At 37.9% G+C, this 13,857-nt stretch overlaps 8 protein-coding genes across 8 annotated transcripts; 2 read left to right on the top strand and 6 right to left on the bottom strand.

Annotated features, from left to right (window-relative positions):
• Positions 1 to 76: 76 nt before the first annotated feature.
• On the top strand, positions 77 to 2,647 carry FDP41_008846 (uncharacterized protein; the record flags this gene model as incomplete). The annotated part of the gene is made up of 1 exon (XM_044712742.1): positions 77 to 2,647. One exon carries the CDS (start codon positions 77 to 79, stop codon positions 2,645 to 2,647), a length of 2,571 nt encoding a protein of 856 aa, XP_044557311.1.
• A 55-nt stretch (positions 2,648 to 2,702) lies between these two features.
• Positions 2,703 to 3,389, bottom strand: FDP41_008845 (uncharacterized protein; the record flags this gene model as incomplete). The annotated part of the gene is made up of 1 exon (XM_044712741.1): positions 2,703 to 3,389. One exon carries the CDS (start codon positions 3,387 to 3,389, stop codon positions 2,703 to 2,705), a length of 687 nt encoding a protein of 228 aa, XP_044557310.1.
• A 34-nt stretch (positions 3,390 to 3,423) lies between these two features.
• On the bottom strand, positions 3,424 to 4,059 carry FDP41_008844 (uncharacterized protein; the record flags this gene model as incomplete). The annotated part of the gene is made up of 1 exon (XM_044712740.1): positions 3,424 to 4,059. The coding sequence occupies one exon, from the start codon at positions 4,057 to 4,059 to the stop codon at positions 3,424 to 3,426; it is 636 nt and encodes a 211-aa protein (XP_044557309.1).
• Positions 4,060 to 4,122: 63 nt separating this feature from the next.
• On the bottom strand, positions 4,123 to 5,043 carry FDP41_008843 (uncharacterized protein; the record flags this gene model as incomplete). The annotated part of the gene is made up of 1 exon (XM_044712739.1): positions 4,123 to 5,043. One exon carries the CDS (start codon positions 5,041 to 5,043, stop codon positions 4,123 to 4,125), a length of 921 nt encoding a protein of 306 aa, XP_044557308.1.
• Positions 5,044 to 5,132: 89 nt separating this feature from the next.
• On the bottom strand, positions 5,133 to 7,032 carry FDP41_008842 (uncharacterized protein; the record flags this gene model as incomplete). Its single annotated transcript, XM_044712738.1, has 2 exons — positions 5,133 to 5,850; positions 6,113 to 7,032. 2 exons carry the CDS (start codon positions 7,030 to 7,032, stop codon positions 5,133 to 5,135), a joined length of 1,638 nt encoding a protein of 545 aa, XP_044557307.1.
• Positions 7,033 to 7,260: 228 nt separating this feature from the next.
• Positions 7,261 to 9,507, bottom strand: FDP41_008841 (uncharacterized protein; the record flags this gene model as incomplete). Its single annotated transcript, XM_044712737.1, has 1 exon — positions 7,261 to 9,507. One exon carries the CDS (start codon positions 9,505 to 9,507, stop codon positions 7,261 to 7,263), a length of 2,247 nt encoding a protein of 748 aa, XP_044557306.1.
• Positions 9,508 to 9,771: 264 nt separating this feature from the next.
• Positions 9,772 to 11,604, top strand: FDP41_008840 (uncharacterized protein; the record flags this gene model as incomplete). Its single annotated transcript, XM_044712736.1, has 1 exon — positions 9,772 to 11,604. The coding sequence occupies one exon, from the start codon at positions 9,772 to 9,774 to the stop codon at positions 11,602 to 11,604; it is 1,833 nt and encodes a 610-aa protein (XP_044557305.1).
• A 245-nt stretch (positions 11,605 to 11,849) lies between these two features.
• FDP41_008839 (uncharacterized protein) lies at positions 11,850 to 13,283 on the bottom strand (the record flags this gene model as incomplete). The annotated part of the gene is made up of 1 exon (XM_044712734.1): positions 11,850 to 13,283. The coding sequence occupies one exon, from the start codon at positions 13,281 to 13,283 to the stop codon at positions 11,850 to 11,852; it is 1,434 nt and encodes a 477-aa protein (XP_044557304.1).
• Between the last annotated feature and the right edge of the window lie 574 nt (positions 13,284 to 13,857).

Raw genomic sequence — 13,857 nt, 5'->3', positions numbered from 1 at the left:
TTAATAGTTTTTAATGTTTGGATATGAGAATTACAACAACAAAAAAAATAAGTGACAACTCTTGTTGCGACTGTGAATGGAACAGTTCTACAAGCAACTCCTCTACGAAAACACTGGAAAACATTATGAATCATTTACGGTACAAAAATCCAAGACCGTGGAGATGATTATGAATGATCATGATCTCCCCGAATCGATCTCCATTCAAATCATGAAAGCAAAATGTTGTGTGTCTGATAGTTCCGCATCTACCTCTGCTGCATCCATATCACATGATCATGATGTCATGTTGAGAGTTGTAAAACAATGCGCAGACGAATCCGATACACTCTACCAGAGAGAACTTCGAGCTTGCCGTGTCATTCAATCCCTTCAGCCCAACGAAAATATTTGTGAAATTTTACACGTGATTGAAAGTGTTAAAAAGAACACTCGATATTTGGTAATTATTATGCCATGCTATCGAGAGGGTGATTTGGATGAATATGTGGAATGCATGAAAAAAGGAGAGAAATCTCAATTCTCGACGGAAGTATTATTTGACTTGGCTTTTCGATTAACGAGAGTGTTGACTGTTCTTCATACAGATGAAAGGAAGCTCATTCACAGAGATTTCTCACTTCACAACATTCTTATTGAAGAAATTGGAAAAAATTATTGTCGAATTCGTGTCATTGATTTCGAACAGGTGTTGCTTTTAGCGCAAGAATCGATTGACACGTCAATAATTGTTGGGGAAAGTCATAGTAGTAGCAGTAGTGACAGTAGTGGCAGTATCAACAGTAGCAACAGTAGCAGTTGTGACAGTAGTGTATCTTCTGAAAAACAAGCTTCCTTTTCTGTTGGAAAACTTCACATCAATGCACCAGAAGTCAAACATCGAAAATATTCTCCACACATTGATGTTTGGAGTCTTGGTTGTGTTTTATATCAAGTCATTACTCAAGATATGAACACTGTTCTATCCACACTCTCACAATCAGAAATCTGGAAACTAATCTTTGACGGTAGTGATCAAATGAAAAGATGTCAACTTGCTCCGTTTATTTGGTCGTGCTTGCAGATCGAACCTTCAAGAAGAATGAATTCTCAACACATTATGGAAACTTTATTAATGGCTTGGTATTTTTATTTTAGAGATTTGAAAGGTCACGAATCAGAAATGGAATTTCAAAATTGCTTACTCGAAGGAATCTATCGAATGAGCGCAAAGGAACACGTGGATTCTATTGACGTCGTTGCTTGGATGCAGAAACAAAAAGAAAATTTACCCTCTGAGCTGCATTATTTGGCAGATTGTATCTGTTTGTTGAAAAATCCAAACGATTTTGGCGATCATTTGAAAGATTCTCCTTTGGCTTATGTGTTCAAAGGAATGAACATGACAGACAATCATGCAGCCATTGAATGCTATTCGAAAGCCATTGATCTTAATCCTACTCATCCCTATGTTTATTTGAACAGAGGATTTCGTTTAGAGAAATTGAATGATTATGATTCAGCATTAGAGGATTATTGTACTGCCATCTCTCTAAATCCATCAGAAAAACAAGTGTATATTAATAGAGGAAGTTTATATCACAACATGAAACAGTATGATCTGGCAATTCAAGATTTCAACAAAGCCATTGAGATAGATCCCAATGATTTTGAGATGCATTTCAATAGAGGTTTAATTTATGAAACTATTGGACAATTAGAAAATGCTCTCGATGAATATTCTTGTGCCATTGAATTGAATCCAGAAGATATACCCTCATTGTACAGAAGAGGTAGTATTTATTTGAAATATCAAGAACGAAAACAACAACAACTATTGGATCAAGCTGTTCAAGATTTCACAACGATTATTCTGCTTGATGAGAAAGATGCCAAGTCCTATCATGCAAGAGGCCTCTGTTATTTAGAACTATCAGAATATGAACTGGCCATTGAAGATTTTACAACATGCATGAAATTAGATCCCTCTTTGGAATCAAAAACAGTTTTAGAAAGAGGAAAAGCATTTTTTTATGTGAAAGATTTCGACAATGCCATGAACGATTTTTGTAGAGCGATTGAATTGATTGAACAAGAGCCAAAGAATGTTCGAGCGTATAGTTACAGAGCGAATGTTTACTCGTTATTTGGAATGATTCAAGAAGCCATTGAGGATTTAAGTATGGAGATTGAGTTCACAAATGAAAGTCCACAAGCTCTTGCTCAGAGGGGTTTTTTTTATTCACTTCAACACGAGTACCAAAAGGCAATTGATGATTGTACAAAAAGTATTGAAATAGATCCCATGAATGGTCATCCCTATTATAACAGAGCCTGTGTTTACGATTCACTTGGTGACTATGAACAGGCCATTCGCGATTTTTCGTCAGCCATTCAATGCAACCCCTCAATGTTGCAGTCCTATTTGGACAGAGGAGATGTTTATATGAAGAAGAAGGATTATCAGAGTGCAATCATGGATTTCTCATTGGTGATATCAGCTTCGCATGACGTGGCACAAATCAAAAGAGCATGTGAACAACGGGCTTTGGCTTGCTCGGCATTGGGGCTGCCAAATGACGACATTTCGGATGAATCCTCAACATTTGAAGATGGATTAATCTCATGTGAAGAAGAAAAACCAAGTCTCAATAAATATAAATTATAGCTACATCTATTTCAAATATTTGCAACTGTTGTCAACTGTCCATAAACCTACTACCTTAAAGTTGTTTCAATGACTTGTGTGTGAAAATACAAGAAATAAATTGTGAAGGTTCCACGTGAGTAAAATACAAACATCGTTTCGCTCGTGTCATGGTCACATAAAATATTCTTCTCTCTTCACTCTCATCAATCTTCTCAATTTGCTTCTCTGGAACCTTTGATAGATCGATCACTTTTTTCTGTAGAGGCATGACTCCATCTTGAACTTCAGGAATGAAGACATAATCATACTCAAGACCTTTCGCTGCATGAATGGTCGAGAGGACAACTCCCTCAGTCATCATCACATGAGTTTGGTCAACATCGCTCGTCACAGTAGCGTCAATGTCACGCAATGCATGAAGAGAGGCCAATTCATTCGAATATGCTGAAAATCTTCGTCGAATATATTCTTCATCGGCACTCTTTTTCACATCTAGAAAATTTTGCAAAAGATAGTCACAAAGGGCGGGTATTGAAATGGGCTCCTTGTGTGTGCTCCGCAGATTCCTTAGCAATGTCTTCAATGTGTCAACAAAGTGCAAAAGACGATCTTGCCTCTTCTTTTGTTTTGTTTCCGTTTTTGATAAAAAATCTTTCACAGTCTTTTCACCAATTCCTTTCATGTAAGGTTTAAAATGTTCAGTAATATAAAGTAAATCTTGTTCTTTTTCAGTGTATTCTTTCTCACCTTCTCCTAGCATGAATTTGAGAATCTTTAACACTACAAAAAATTGATCATTTTCTGGAGAGGCTACTTTTATACCCTCTTGTCAACGATTCTGCAACATCATTCCGCAATTTGTCTCTTCGAAATAAAACACAAATACTGTTCAAATTCACTCCATTCATTGATAGATTCTTAATTTTGTTTGTAATAAATTGAATTTCCTGTAAAACAGAGTCAAATTGATTTACAATACAACTGTTCTCATTTTGTGTTGTTGGCGCAGAGGATCTTTTGAGTGTTCTGGTGTTCATGAAACAATTCGCAACATCGACCAATTCAGAGGTACTTCTATAATTTGTTACCATGTCCATCACAAGAACTGTAAAATCATTTTTAAACTTTTCGAACAATTTCACTCCATTTGATCCAATAAATGAATAAATGGATTGATTTTGATCTCCAAAAACGGTCATATTTTTCAAATGGTCATGACTGGCTGCAAGTTTCAAAAGTTCGTACTGCTTGAAAGAAGTGTCCTGAAATTCGTCAACAAATAAATCTGTGAAAAATTGTGAGCAAAATTGTTTGGCATTTTGATTTGTTTCTAATACTTGATGTGCTTGCTCGATCAGAGAATTCAATGTCAAGCACTTCTTTAAAAGCTCATCTTGATACCATGTCATAAAATCTCTCTCTTCATCCATAAAATCTGCAGGCGTATTTCCTTTGGCTCTCTGCTTTTGACACCATGAGAGTAGATCTTTAAATTATTCATTGGTCATCTTGTCATTTGGTTTAGTTTTTCTAAATATTTCCAATATTTGATCGTCATTAGAAATAGTTTTATGATTTTCATCGGCAAATTTTCTCATGATCATTAAGGCAAACGCATGAATGGTCTTGACATGAATGCGTTGATTCTGGTTATTTTTAAAACCAGTAAATTTGTAAATTCTGGCATGAATCTCTTGTTCTGCCTTCTTTGAAAATGTCAAAACGAGTACTCTTCTCGTTGGATCGTTTTTCAACAAATGAAGAGCTCTCAAAGCCACCACAAGAGTTTTTCCACATCCATGAGAACCGTTAATCATTAAATATTTGGCAGAGTCTTCATGAACGACTTGGCGTTGAAGATCATCCAACTTGGACCATTCCGTCTCCCAAGCTGACGAGGAGTAATCACTATTAGGGATCATCAAAGAAGAGGATTCAGCAGTTTCATCATCTGATGATCGTTGCGAAGAAGATGATGGTTTTTTCTGCTTTTGAAATAATAAATCAAGAGGACCGGTACATAGAGGAGAGGGTGATGATGATGATGAGGATGGATTGTTATTAGGATTTGATTTCTTTTTAAAAGTCCCTGCAGTTGGATGATGCAAGTTAATGGATGATGTTTTTTGTTTTTTCAGAGTAGGACCTTGAAGATCCGAAGAGGAGGATTCTTGAGATTCAACGGATGGAGGTTGTTGTTCTTGTTCTTGTGATGAAGAAGATGGCGGTTGATGATCATTCTTTCGGAAAAAGGAATCAATGGTCTTGTTTTTTGAAGGAGATGATTCCTTGAAAGTGCTATCACTATGGTGTCGTTTAGTGCCGTTTGTTGTGCAAGATGAGGAGGAGGATACAACTGCTCCTGAAGGTAAAGAGGAACGTTTGGAATTTTGTTTGGATCCCAAAGAAGGCATTTTTTTTTTAAAAACTTTTAATTCGCTCTTTTGTGACAAGTGACTTGAGATTCTTTCGCGAAAATGTCTGCAATTCCTCCAACCCCTTCTTACAAATTAATACAAATATTCTTATCTTCACTGTAAAATTCCAAACTATATTCTCCACCTTCTCGGTGAAGTCCACTCTTTTTCATGCCTCCAAATGGAGTTCTCAAATCTCTCAACAACCAAGTATTGACCCAAACAATTCCAGATTCCAATTCATCACTAAAACGATGAGCTCTTGTTAAATTACTGGTAAAAACAGTTGCACATAATCCATAATCGACATAATTGGCCATTTCAAGAGCTTGTTCATCGGTGGAGAATTTGTGAATGGTACAAACAGGTCCAAATATTTCTTCAGTTGCAGTTCGAGATTTGTAATCGAGTCCAGTAATAATCGTTGGTGTGAAGAAGGCACCTTCTTTGAGTTGTGGATCGTGTTGTGACAAATCTGGACGTTTGCCACCAGTCACAATGGTACCTCCTTCGTGTTGAGCTAATTTCACATAATATTCAATTTTTTCGAGATGTTCGAGAGAAATTTGAGAACCAAAGGTTGTCGTAGCATCTGATGGATTTCCAATTTTTGTTGTTTCTTCAGTGAGTTTTTTGAGTCTTTCCACAAATTGATCATGGATCGATTCGTGAACAATGAAACGGGAAGCACACAGACAAATCTGTCCTTGATTTAAGAAGGCAGCTCTTTTTGCAGTTTCGATGGCCTTATCGAGGTCACAATCTGGAAAGACGATAAATGGATTCTTTCCGCCCAATTCCAAGCTTTAGTATCACATGATGATTTTCAATAATGAATCAACCCATAGAGAATGGTCAATTTTTGAATTTACCATTGAGAATGAACATTGTCGTGCATGACGGGTATGACATAGAAATTTGAGCAGTGCCAATTGAATAAATATATCAAACCGTCACAATATTTGTTGTGAAAATATTGATATCATTTCATTAAAAAGTTCAAATTACGTCAAAACATGATCAATGAATGATAATGATTGCTTGTGTTCACAGCATGATCACTTACCTTAATTTCTTAAAATGTCTCGAAGCCAATTCTGCAACCACTCTTCCAGTAGCAGTTCCACCTGTGAATGTAATGACATTAATATCAGGATGAGCCACAATAGCACGTCCACAATCTCTTCCATATCCATGCAATAAATTAAAAGCTCCATTCGGTAATTTCACATCTCTCACTACTTCAGCCAATAAATTGGCAGTGAGAGGAGTCAATTCTGAGCTTTTTGCAATCACACAATTTCCACAAGCCAGAGCAGGAGCTACTTTCCAACTTAGCAAATAAATTGGCAAATTCCAAGGAACAATGACTCCAACAATTCCAGCAGGTCTTCGTGTGGTGTAATTAATGACTTTATCACCCATCAGATGGGCCTTGGTGTGAGTTTGTCGAATGGCCTGTGCGAAAAATCTGAAATTGGAAACAGCTCTCGCAATGTCCAAGTTTTTAGCGAGAGTGATTGGTTTACCTGTATCGAGTGATTCAGCTCTTGCAAATTCATCCATTCTTCTCTCAATTTCATTTGCAATTTTATCTAAATATTGAGCACGTTCTTCTTCGGAGAGTCCACACCATGATCGTTCACGCCAACACTTCTTGCTGGCATCAACCGCTTGTTGGACATGACGATCGGAAGAGGCTGGAATGTAGGAAATGATTTGATTGGTTGCTGGTGATTTGTTAATGATCCATTCATCGTTATGGATGGAATGATGATGTTCATCATTCATAAATGTTCCTGCAATGAAATTGTAAATAATTTGTGGAAGAGGTTGTTGTTGTGATGATGATGAGGAAGAAGAAGAAACATCCGAAGAAGGTAAATGATGACTGGGAATGCCGTTCTTGGTACTGGCTGGGATGTTTGCTGGTGGTTCTTTGAGTAGTAATAGATTGGTAGAGTCGTGTTGTTGTTGTTGCATCATTTCCAAATGGTGTGTGAGGTGAGGAATCAATATCAATCAACTTGGATTTAGAAAAAAACGTTTGCGGATGAAATTCCTTGCTGCGGGTGCAAAGAGTTGGTCTTATTTTTTGAGGGATGGTGGACAATGACGAATTCATGAGAGGAGGACTCCGTGTTGTTGATCTCAGACAAGTTGTACATGGTCGGTGGATTATGTGAAAAGGCGATATTTACATGGTGTGACAATTTATTGCCAATCTGTTGTTTGTTTCATTGGTACAACTTTGCTTGGATTAATTTCCTTGAATTTGTCATTGTCTTGGTTGGCTTTCTTTAGTAAATCGTCCATGTAGGTTCCAGTTGTCACAGCTTGAGTCTTTTCAAATTCAGATGAATCAATAGTCTTTGTAGTACCCACGAGAACACCGGATTGTGTTGTGACAACCTTTGGAGTTGTGGTGGTGGCACTGTTGTTTCCAGAGGTGCCCTGGGTATTGTTCGTTCCTCTTGGACTTGTTTTTAAGGTTGAGGTTGCCGAATTTGGAAGACTACTACTGGTGGCTGTGTTGGTGCCTCTTGGGCTTGTTTTTAGGGTTGTTGATGAACCACCGCCCAAAGACAATTTGTTGAATTGATTGGTCAAGCTTGAGGTATTCACTGGTGGTTGACTTGTGGAGGTGCTACTTGCAGATGTGGAAGGTTGAGTAGTAGTAGTAGTGGTACCTTTGAAGCTTCCACTTCTGCCTGATAGAGTGCCAAATGAACCTGAGCCAGCTGTACTTGAGGAAGGTTGATTCATCACCACTGGTTTGTTGTGAGGAGTTTGAAGTGGAGGATTGGATGAAACAGGAGGCTGAACTATTGCTGTTGCTTTTGGTGGAGATGGAACGACGTTGGTACTGCCAAATGAAGGAGAGGCTCTATTACTGCCACTGTTGACAGGAGTGGTGGTATTTACATTTCCAAAATTGTTGCTGCTTGTGTTGGTGATACCAAACGATGATGAAGGAGGAGACATGCTGCTAATGTGACCATAATTATTGCTTGGTGGTTGTTGTGGAGGTCTATTCATATTGTTGCTCATTGGTGGTTGTTGTTGTTGCATGGTATTGAAATTATTGTTGTTATAATTCATGTTGCTACTGTTCATTGATGGCATATTGTTGTATCCCATCATAGTGTTGTTGTTATTGTTGTTCATTTGTGAAGGTGGGCCCATCATCGTGTTATAATTATTATTGAATGGTGGTTGTTGTTGGCCATAATTGTTACCGTAAGGCATCATCATGTTATTTGGTGAATTATATCCTCCCATTGTTGGATTATTGTTGAAAGTATTAGTGTTGTTTCCGTATGGAGGATAATTGTTTCCATAATTATTGAAAGACATATTGTTGTTGTTATTCATCATTGGAGGAGGTTGATTGTATCCCATCATTACGGTGTTATTGTTTGGTGGCATCATATAATTTCCTTGTGGTGGTGGTGGTTGATTATAGAATCCTTGATTGAATCCCATATTATTATTATTGTTGTTGATCATTCCCATATTATTCATCATCATGGGAGGTTGATTCATGTTGTTGTTGTTGATCATTCCCATTTGTGGCGGCTGCTGTTGGGGTGGTCGATTATTAACGGATTGTGGTACCATTGTTGGTTGTGGTTGTTGTTGTGATTGAACAGAAGAACCAGAAGAGGTTTGCTGATTCATCACTCCGGCAATATTACCACTATGAATAATGGTTGAAGAGGTGTTGGTTTTTACATTGGCGTACTGAGTGGAACTCAAATCTGTTCCTCTCTTTCTGGTATCAATTCCTCCACTGTTGAATTGAACGTTATTATAGGGAATATTCTCTCCAAAGGTACCAGGATTGAGAGAAGTGGTGTTGGTGTTGATTGAATTGTTTGTACCCGATGGTTGTTGATTCGTATTATCAACAACCGATGATGAAGAGGATCGGTACAAACGCTTGACATAGGTCTTCTCAATATGCTCTCTCACCTTTTGCTTGTATTCCTTATCGGAACTACATAATTTAGGATTTGGCTTGACAATATCATTCCTTCCTCCGTACCACACTTGTTGTACCTTCTGATTGCCTCCACCACGTTGCATGGTTTCAACTTCTTCCTTGGTAAAATTGGAGAGTCCAATCTGCTTAACTCCTTGAGAGCCATAGAATCGGTGAGCATCGGCACAGTCTTCGCAAATAAAGCTCGTATATTGCAAGACCACAAAGGACGTTTTCTTTTGGGTGTTGTTGCAATCAACGCATTGCATATTCTCCTTGCAGGAAACGGAGAGAGAACGGATGGCTTCACGATACTTTTCTTCTAATAATTTGGAGGTCATGGCGAGTGATAGTGATGGCGATGATGATGAAGGTGGAGATATGAAATATTTTTTTTTGTTGTCTTGTTCTAAAATTGCACGAATGGTTTGAAAAGTGACGCAGCATGTCTTTGTATGGAATAAACCTCTGATCATGATAGCGGAAGAGGTTTTTGGTAAGGGTGCGCATCCCCGGATGTGTGTGCTCGTTGATCTGGATTCATTGAGGAAATTTATTTGATCAGGATCGATTCGACGGATCGAATCTGCTTCAGCGACTATTTGAACTTTCTATCAGTAAGTCCGATCTATTTGAGTTTCCTCAACATTGTCACGATTTTTGTAAACACGTTAAATATGAATGAAACACTCTCATGGTCATGATGTTTTCTAAATTTTAATTATTAATAAAAAAAAATAATGATGAACGCACCAACAAAAAAGAGAAAAATTATCAATGAAGACACTTCTTCAAAGAATGATGGAATGGAGTTCTCAAATCATAATGATAGCAATACCTCTTCTTTCATTCAAAGTGGTACAAATGACGACGAGGAAGATTGGAAACGAGCTGTTTTAAATTTGAATGAACTTTTACTTTGGATAGATCGGGCGTTGGATGATGAACAAACACCATTCGAGCTGGAAATTCCGAATGAAAATTATTATTATCAATTAAACAATAATGAAAATGATCAAGATGTGAGAAATTTCATGAGAAAAGATCATGATGATACAATCTTGAAGAACTTCTTTCAAGATGGAGAGGCTATATTGAAAACCATTCAACAACATGAAAAGTTGCGCCAAAAGAAATTATCGGAAATTGTTTTCAGAGTGCTGATCCCTATTCTCTCGAGTCCGATTGTGTTGGATGCGAATATTCATTCAGGCATCATCATTCCTTTCTCGGAACATGATTTTCAATCGGAACCATTGATGTCTCCGTGGCTTCATCTTTCTCGAGAACGCCTCATTATTTTCCTTAGTCAAAAGTGTTTATTCAGTTTGTGGAAACTGGAAACCTCTGAAACAACCAAACAATTCATGATTCAAACCGTGATGAAAGACATTTCAGAAAATCTGCAACCAAAAATTCTCGAAATATACAGCAAGTTGGATCCCAATACAGAACCATTACTGTTTTTAAGAAATTGCATCAAATGCATTAGAAAAGACAATCTCACTGAGGAATTTATTTCTACTATTTTCAAGTTATTTTCTAAATTTATTGAGCTCACATGTTTACATATAGGAGATCAAGATTTACCATTTACATTACTGTTCATCATGAATGATTTATTGTACAATTATTTGAAATTTTGGATTGCTCAAAATCATACGAGTGGTGAGGATTTTCGTTGCATTTCATCGATTAGCAATTTTGTCAAGTTGCAACTGACAAAATACGACACGATGGATGTTAATTGTAAGAAACTCTTTTCCATCATGCGAACAATCATTAACATCCAAAATTGTATACAAATGGTGCCGACTTTACTTGAAACATGTTCATTCATTCTTGAGAACTATTTGAGAAGGATCATACTCGTGGATCCAAACTCGTCTCAAACTCTCGTGTCAGAAACAATGGATTTTATTGTAGCTAGGGAATACTTTTTATTGGCCTTGAGAACTTTTGAAATTTGTTCAAGTGATGAGAGTGCTCGCAAACTTGTGGAATCTTTCATTTCAAGAAATGAACAAATCATGTCACGACTTTTAAACACATGTTCCGTTTCGGATTTTTATTCGTACATTTATGCCATTGGAGTCTCTCATGATGTACAGTTATTGATTATATTCAATTCATTGTTGGATATTTTCAAAGTATGGTCGTCAAAGTATGACAATCAAAGCTCGAATGAAGTCCTTCAACAATTTATTCAAGAAAAATTACATCCTTTGGAAGTCATGTTTCAATTTATTGGAATTCTTTCATTCAAGATCAATGTCATGATGGATTATCTGATTTCGGATGAAACATGTGAAAATGCTTTAAAATTACTGTTCAAATTTTCCAAATGGACCAAGATGAATGATTCGAAAAAAAAAGTTGACTCTAATCCTCCTTGCACACAAAATGCAGTGAAAGAAAAACTGACAATCATTTCTCAGTTTTTACAAGAATTGAATGAACAAATTTTCTCGTTGGAACAAAAGAATCTCTTTCCTTACTCCACACAAGTGTTGCAAGAACGACTGAAAGCAACCATTGAGTCATTGTCTCGCATCAAGAACCATCTCTACTGATGGATGTATAGTTGAAACGATTAAATTGGCTTCCATGATGGATTATAGGCATGAGAATCTATTCTTGCTTTTGACTGAGACGCTCAATTTACATTCTCAATAAGTTGAAGCTTGATTTGTTTCGAGAGGATAAGAAACTTTTTTTAATTTCTCAGAGTTGTTGACGTTCTCACACTGTTTTTATTTCAAAGAATACACGAGTGACTGTCTTCTCGCCATGTCTATTGGCAATAAACACTACTCATTTAATAATATCCCATTCCATAAGGATTCCACCATGGTGGGCAGAATGGTGGATATTCATAATAAGGTGGATATCCGCCTTCATCGTAATATTGGCCATAATCATCGTAGTGACTGTAAGGTCTTCTTCCTCCATAGCCATAAGGTCTGCGTTGACCCATCATTGGATAACCATACTGCTGTCCATATTGTTGGCCCATCATTGGATGTCCCATCATTGGATAACCATAGGGTTGTTGCTGGCCATAACCACCTTGCTGCTGCCCATATGGTTGTTGACCACCACCTTGTTGCTGCTGCCCATATGGTTGCTGACCTCCCATCATCATTCCTTCTTCATCATCAAATGGAGGGAATGGAGGGAAGAAATCTTCACCAAATCTTGGAGATGCCGTCTGAATTGCCTGCCAACTACTTATAAATGTCAGCAAAGCTGTCTTATACAAGGTCCAATTACCACTCTGTGCATGTTGAACCAAGAGTGGAGCAATTTGTGTCAAATTACGCAAAGCACCAAGAGTCGTATTAGGGAATGAAGAAGCAAAATTCTGTAGAGCAAGAGTATTATTAGCAAGTGCTTGAGTTGCTTGCAAGACTAATCCACAAGCCTGTTGTTGTGAAGGGCCACCCTGTGGTCCACCAACCATACCTTGATCGCTGGGTGGTTGCATGGGTGGAGGCATTTGTGGAGGCATTTGCTGTTGACCACCGCCTTGTTGAGGTTGTGGCGATTGTTGAGGTCGTGGTGACTGTTGAGGCGAAGCTTGAGGTTGTGGCGATCGTTGTGGCTGTGCTTGTTGTTGTCTTTGTGCCTGTTGCTGTTGTTGGCCCTGAGCAGGAGTGGTGGTTGTTTGTACTTGAACAGTCTGAGTTTGATTCTGTTGTTTGGTTTGCTGTTGAGATTGTTGTTGACTTTGATCAGCACCTCCTCCTTGTTGTTGTGCAGATTGATCAGCACCACCTTGTTGTTGTGCAGATTGACCAGCAGGTCCTCCTTGTTGCATTGGAAATTGAACACCACCGAAACATCTTCTACCTGCTGCTTGAATGGTTCTCAAATCGATGGAAATACGTTGAATGAGACGACGAACTTGTTGTTGTTGACTTTGTCCACCTTGTTGACCACCACCTTGTCCTCCTTGCTGTTGTCCACCACCTTGTCCTCCAACAGGAGGTTGTGGCGATTGTTGAGGTTGTGGTGACGCTTGAGCTGGGGGTTGTTTTTGTCCAGCAGCACCTTGTTGTTGACTGGCCTGTGATTGAGATTGTTGTTGTTGTCCAGCACCTTGTTGTTGTTGACTTTGTGCTTGTTGAGGTGGTGAGGATGGTCGTGGAGGTGGAGGTGGTTGTTGAGCATCAATGAATACCGTGGCTACAAATAACAATAAAAGTGCCACCAATACCACGAGAGTCTTGTTGGATGCAAGTTTGGTCATCTTGTCTCTCTGAATGTGATGTAAATGCAACAACAAATATGTGAATGGTTGATATTAACTATTTGAATGATGAAGTGGAATAAGGAATAATTGGAATGATTGGACTGAATAAGGTTATTGAAGAGTGTGTTTCTTGTTGTTGTTTTTTTGCAAGAAGAAAATCATGTGCTTCTCATCAGGGTGCACAATACAGCAACAATAACAACAGCAGCAGTAACAGTGTGAATATTACAAGTAAGGTTGTAGTGGAGGTGTGTGCTGGTATTGTGAATGCTCTCGATTCGTTTCAAAATGGTAAATGGACAAATTTGGATAAAATCTTTTTTAACAAGTCGTGGAATGATGATCATGCTGGTGACGGTGGAATGTCCATTCATTTGTACGCACACACGTGTTCGCAGTACTTAATGTACTTGCCCTCAGAAAGAATTTTACCAAATTTTACCTCAAAATTTCACAACAATAATGCCATCTTGTTTTCCAAATGAGATTAAATTATCATCCTATCATTCAGAATGAAGGTCGATTTAAAATGAGTTAATTTCTAAATGAATGCATTCATCGGAGATTTTGG

Source organism: Naegleria fowleri, assembly GCF_008403515.1.
Source record: "Naegleria fowleri strain ATCC 30894 chromosome Unknown tig66, whole genome shotgun sequence".
Classification (NCBI taxonomy): domain Eukaryota; phylum Heterolobosea; class Eutetramitea; order Acrasida; family Naegleriidae; genus Naegleria; species Naegleria fowleri.
The sequence above is the reverse complement of the archived record's forward strand: the minus strand, read 5'-3'. Positions and strand labels throughout refer to the sequence as shown.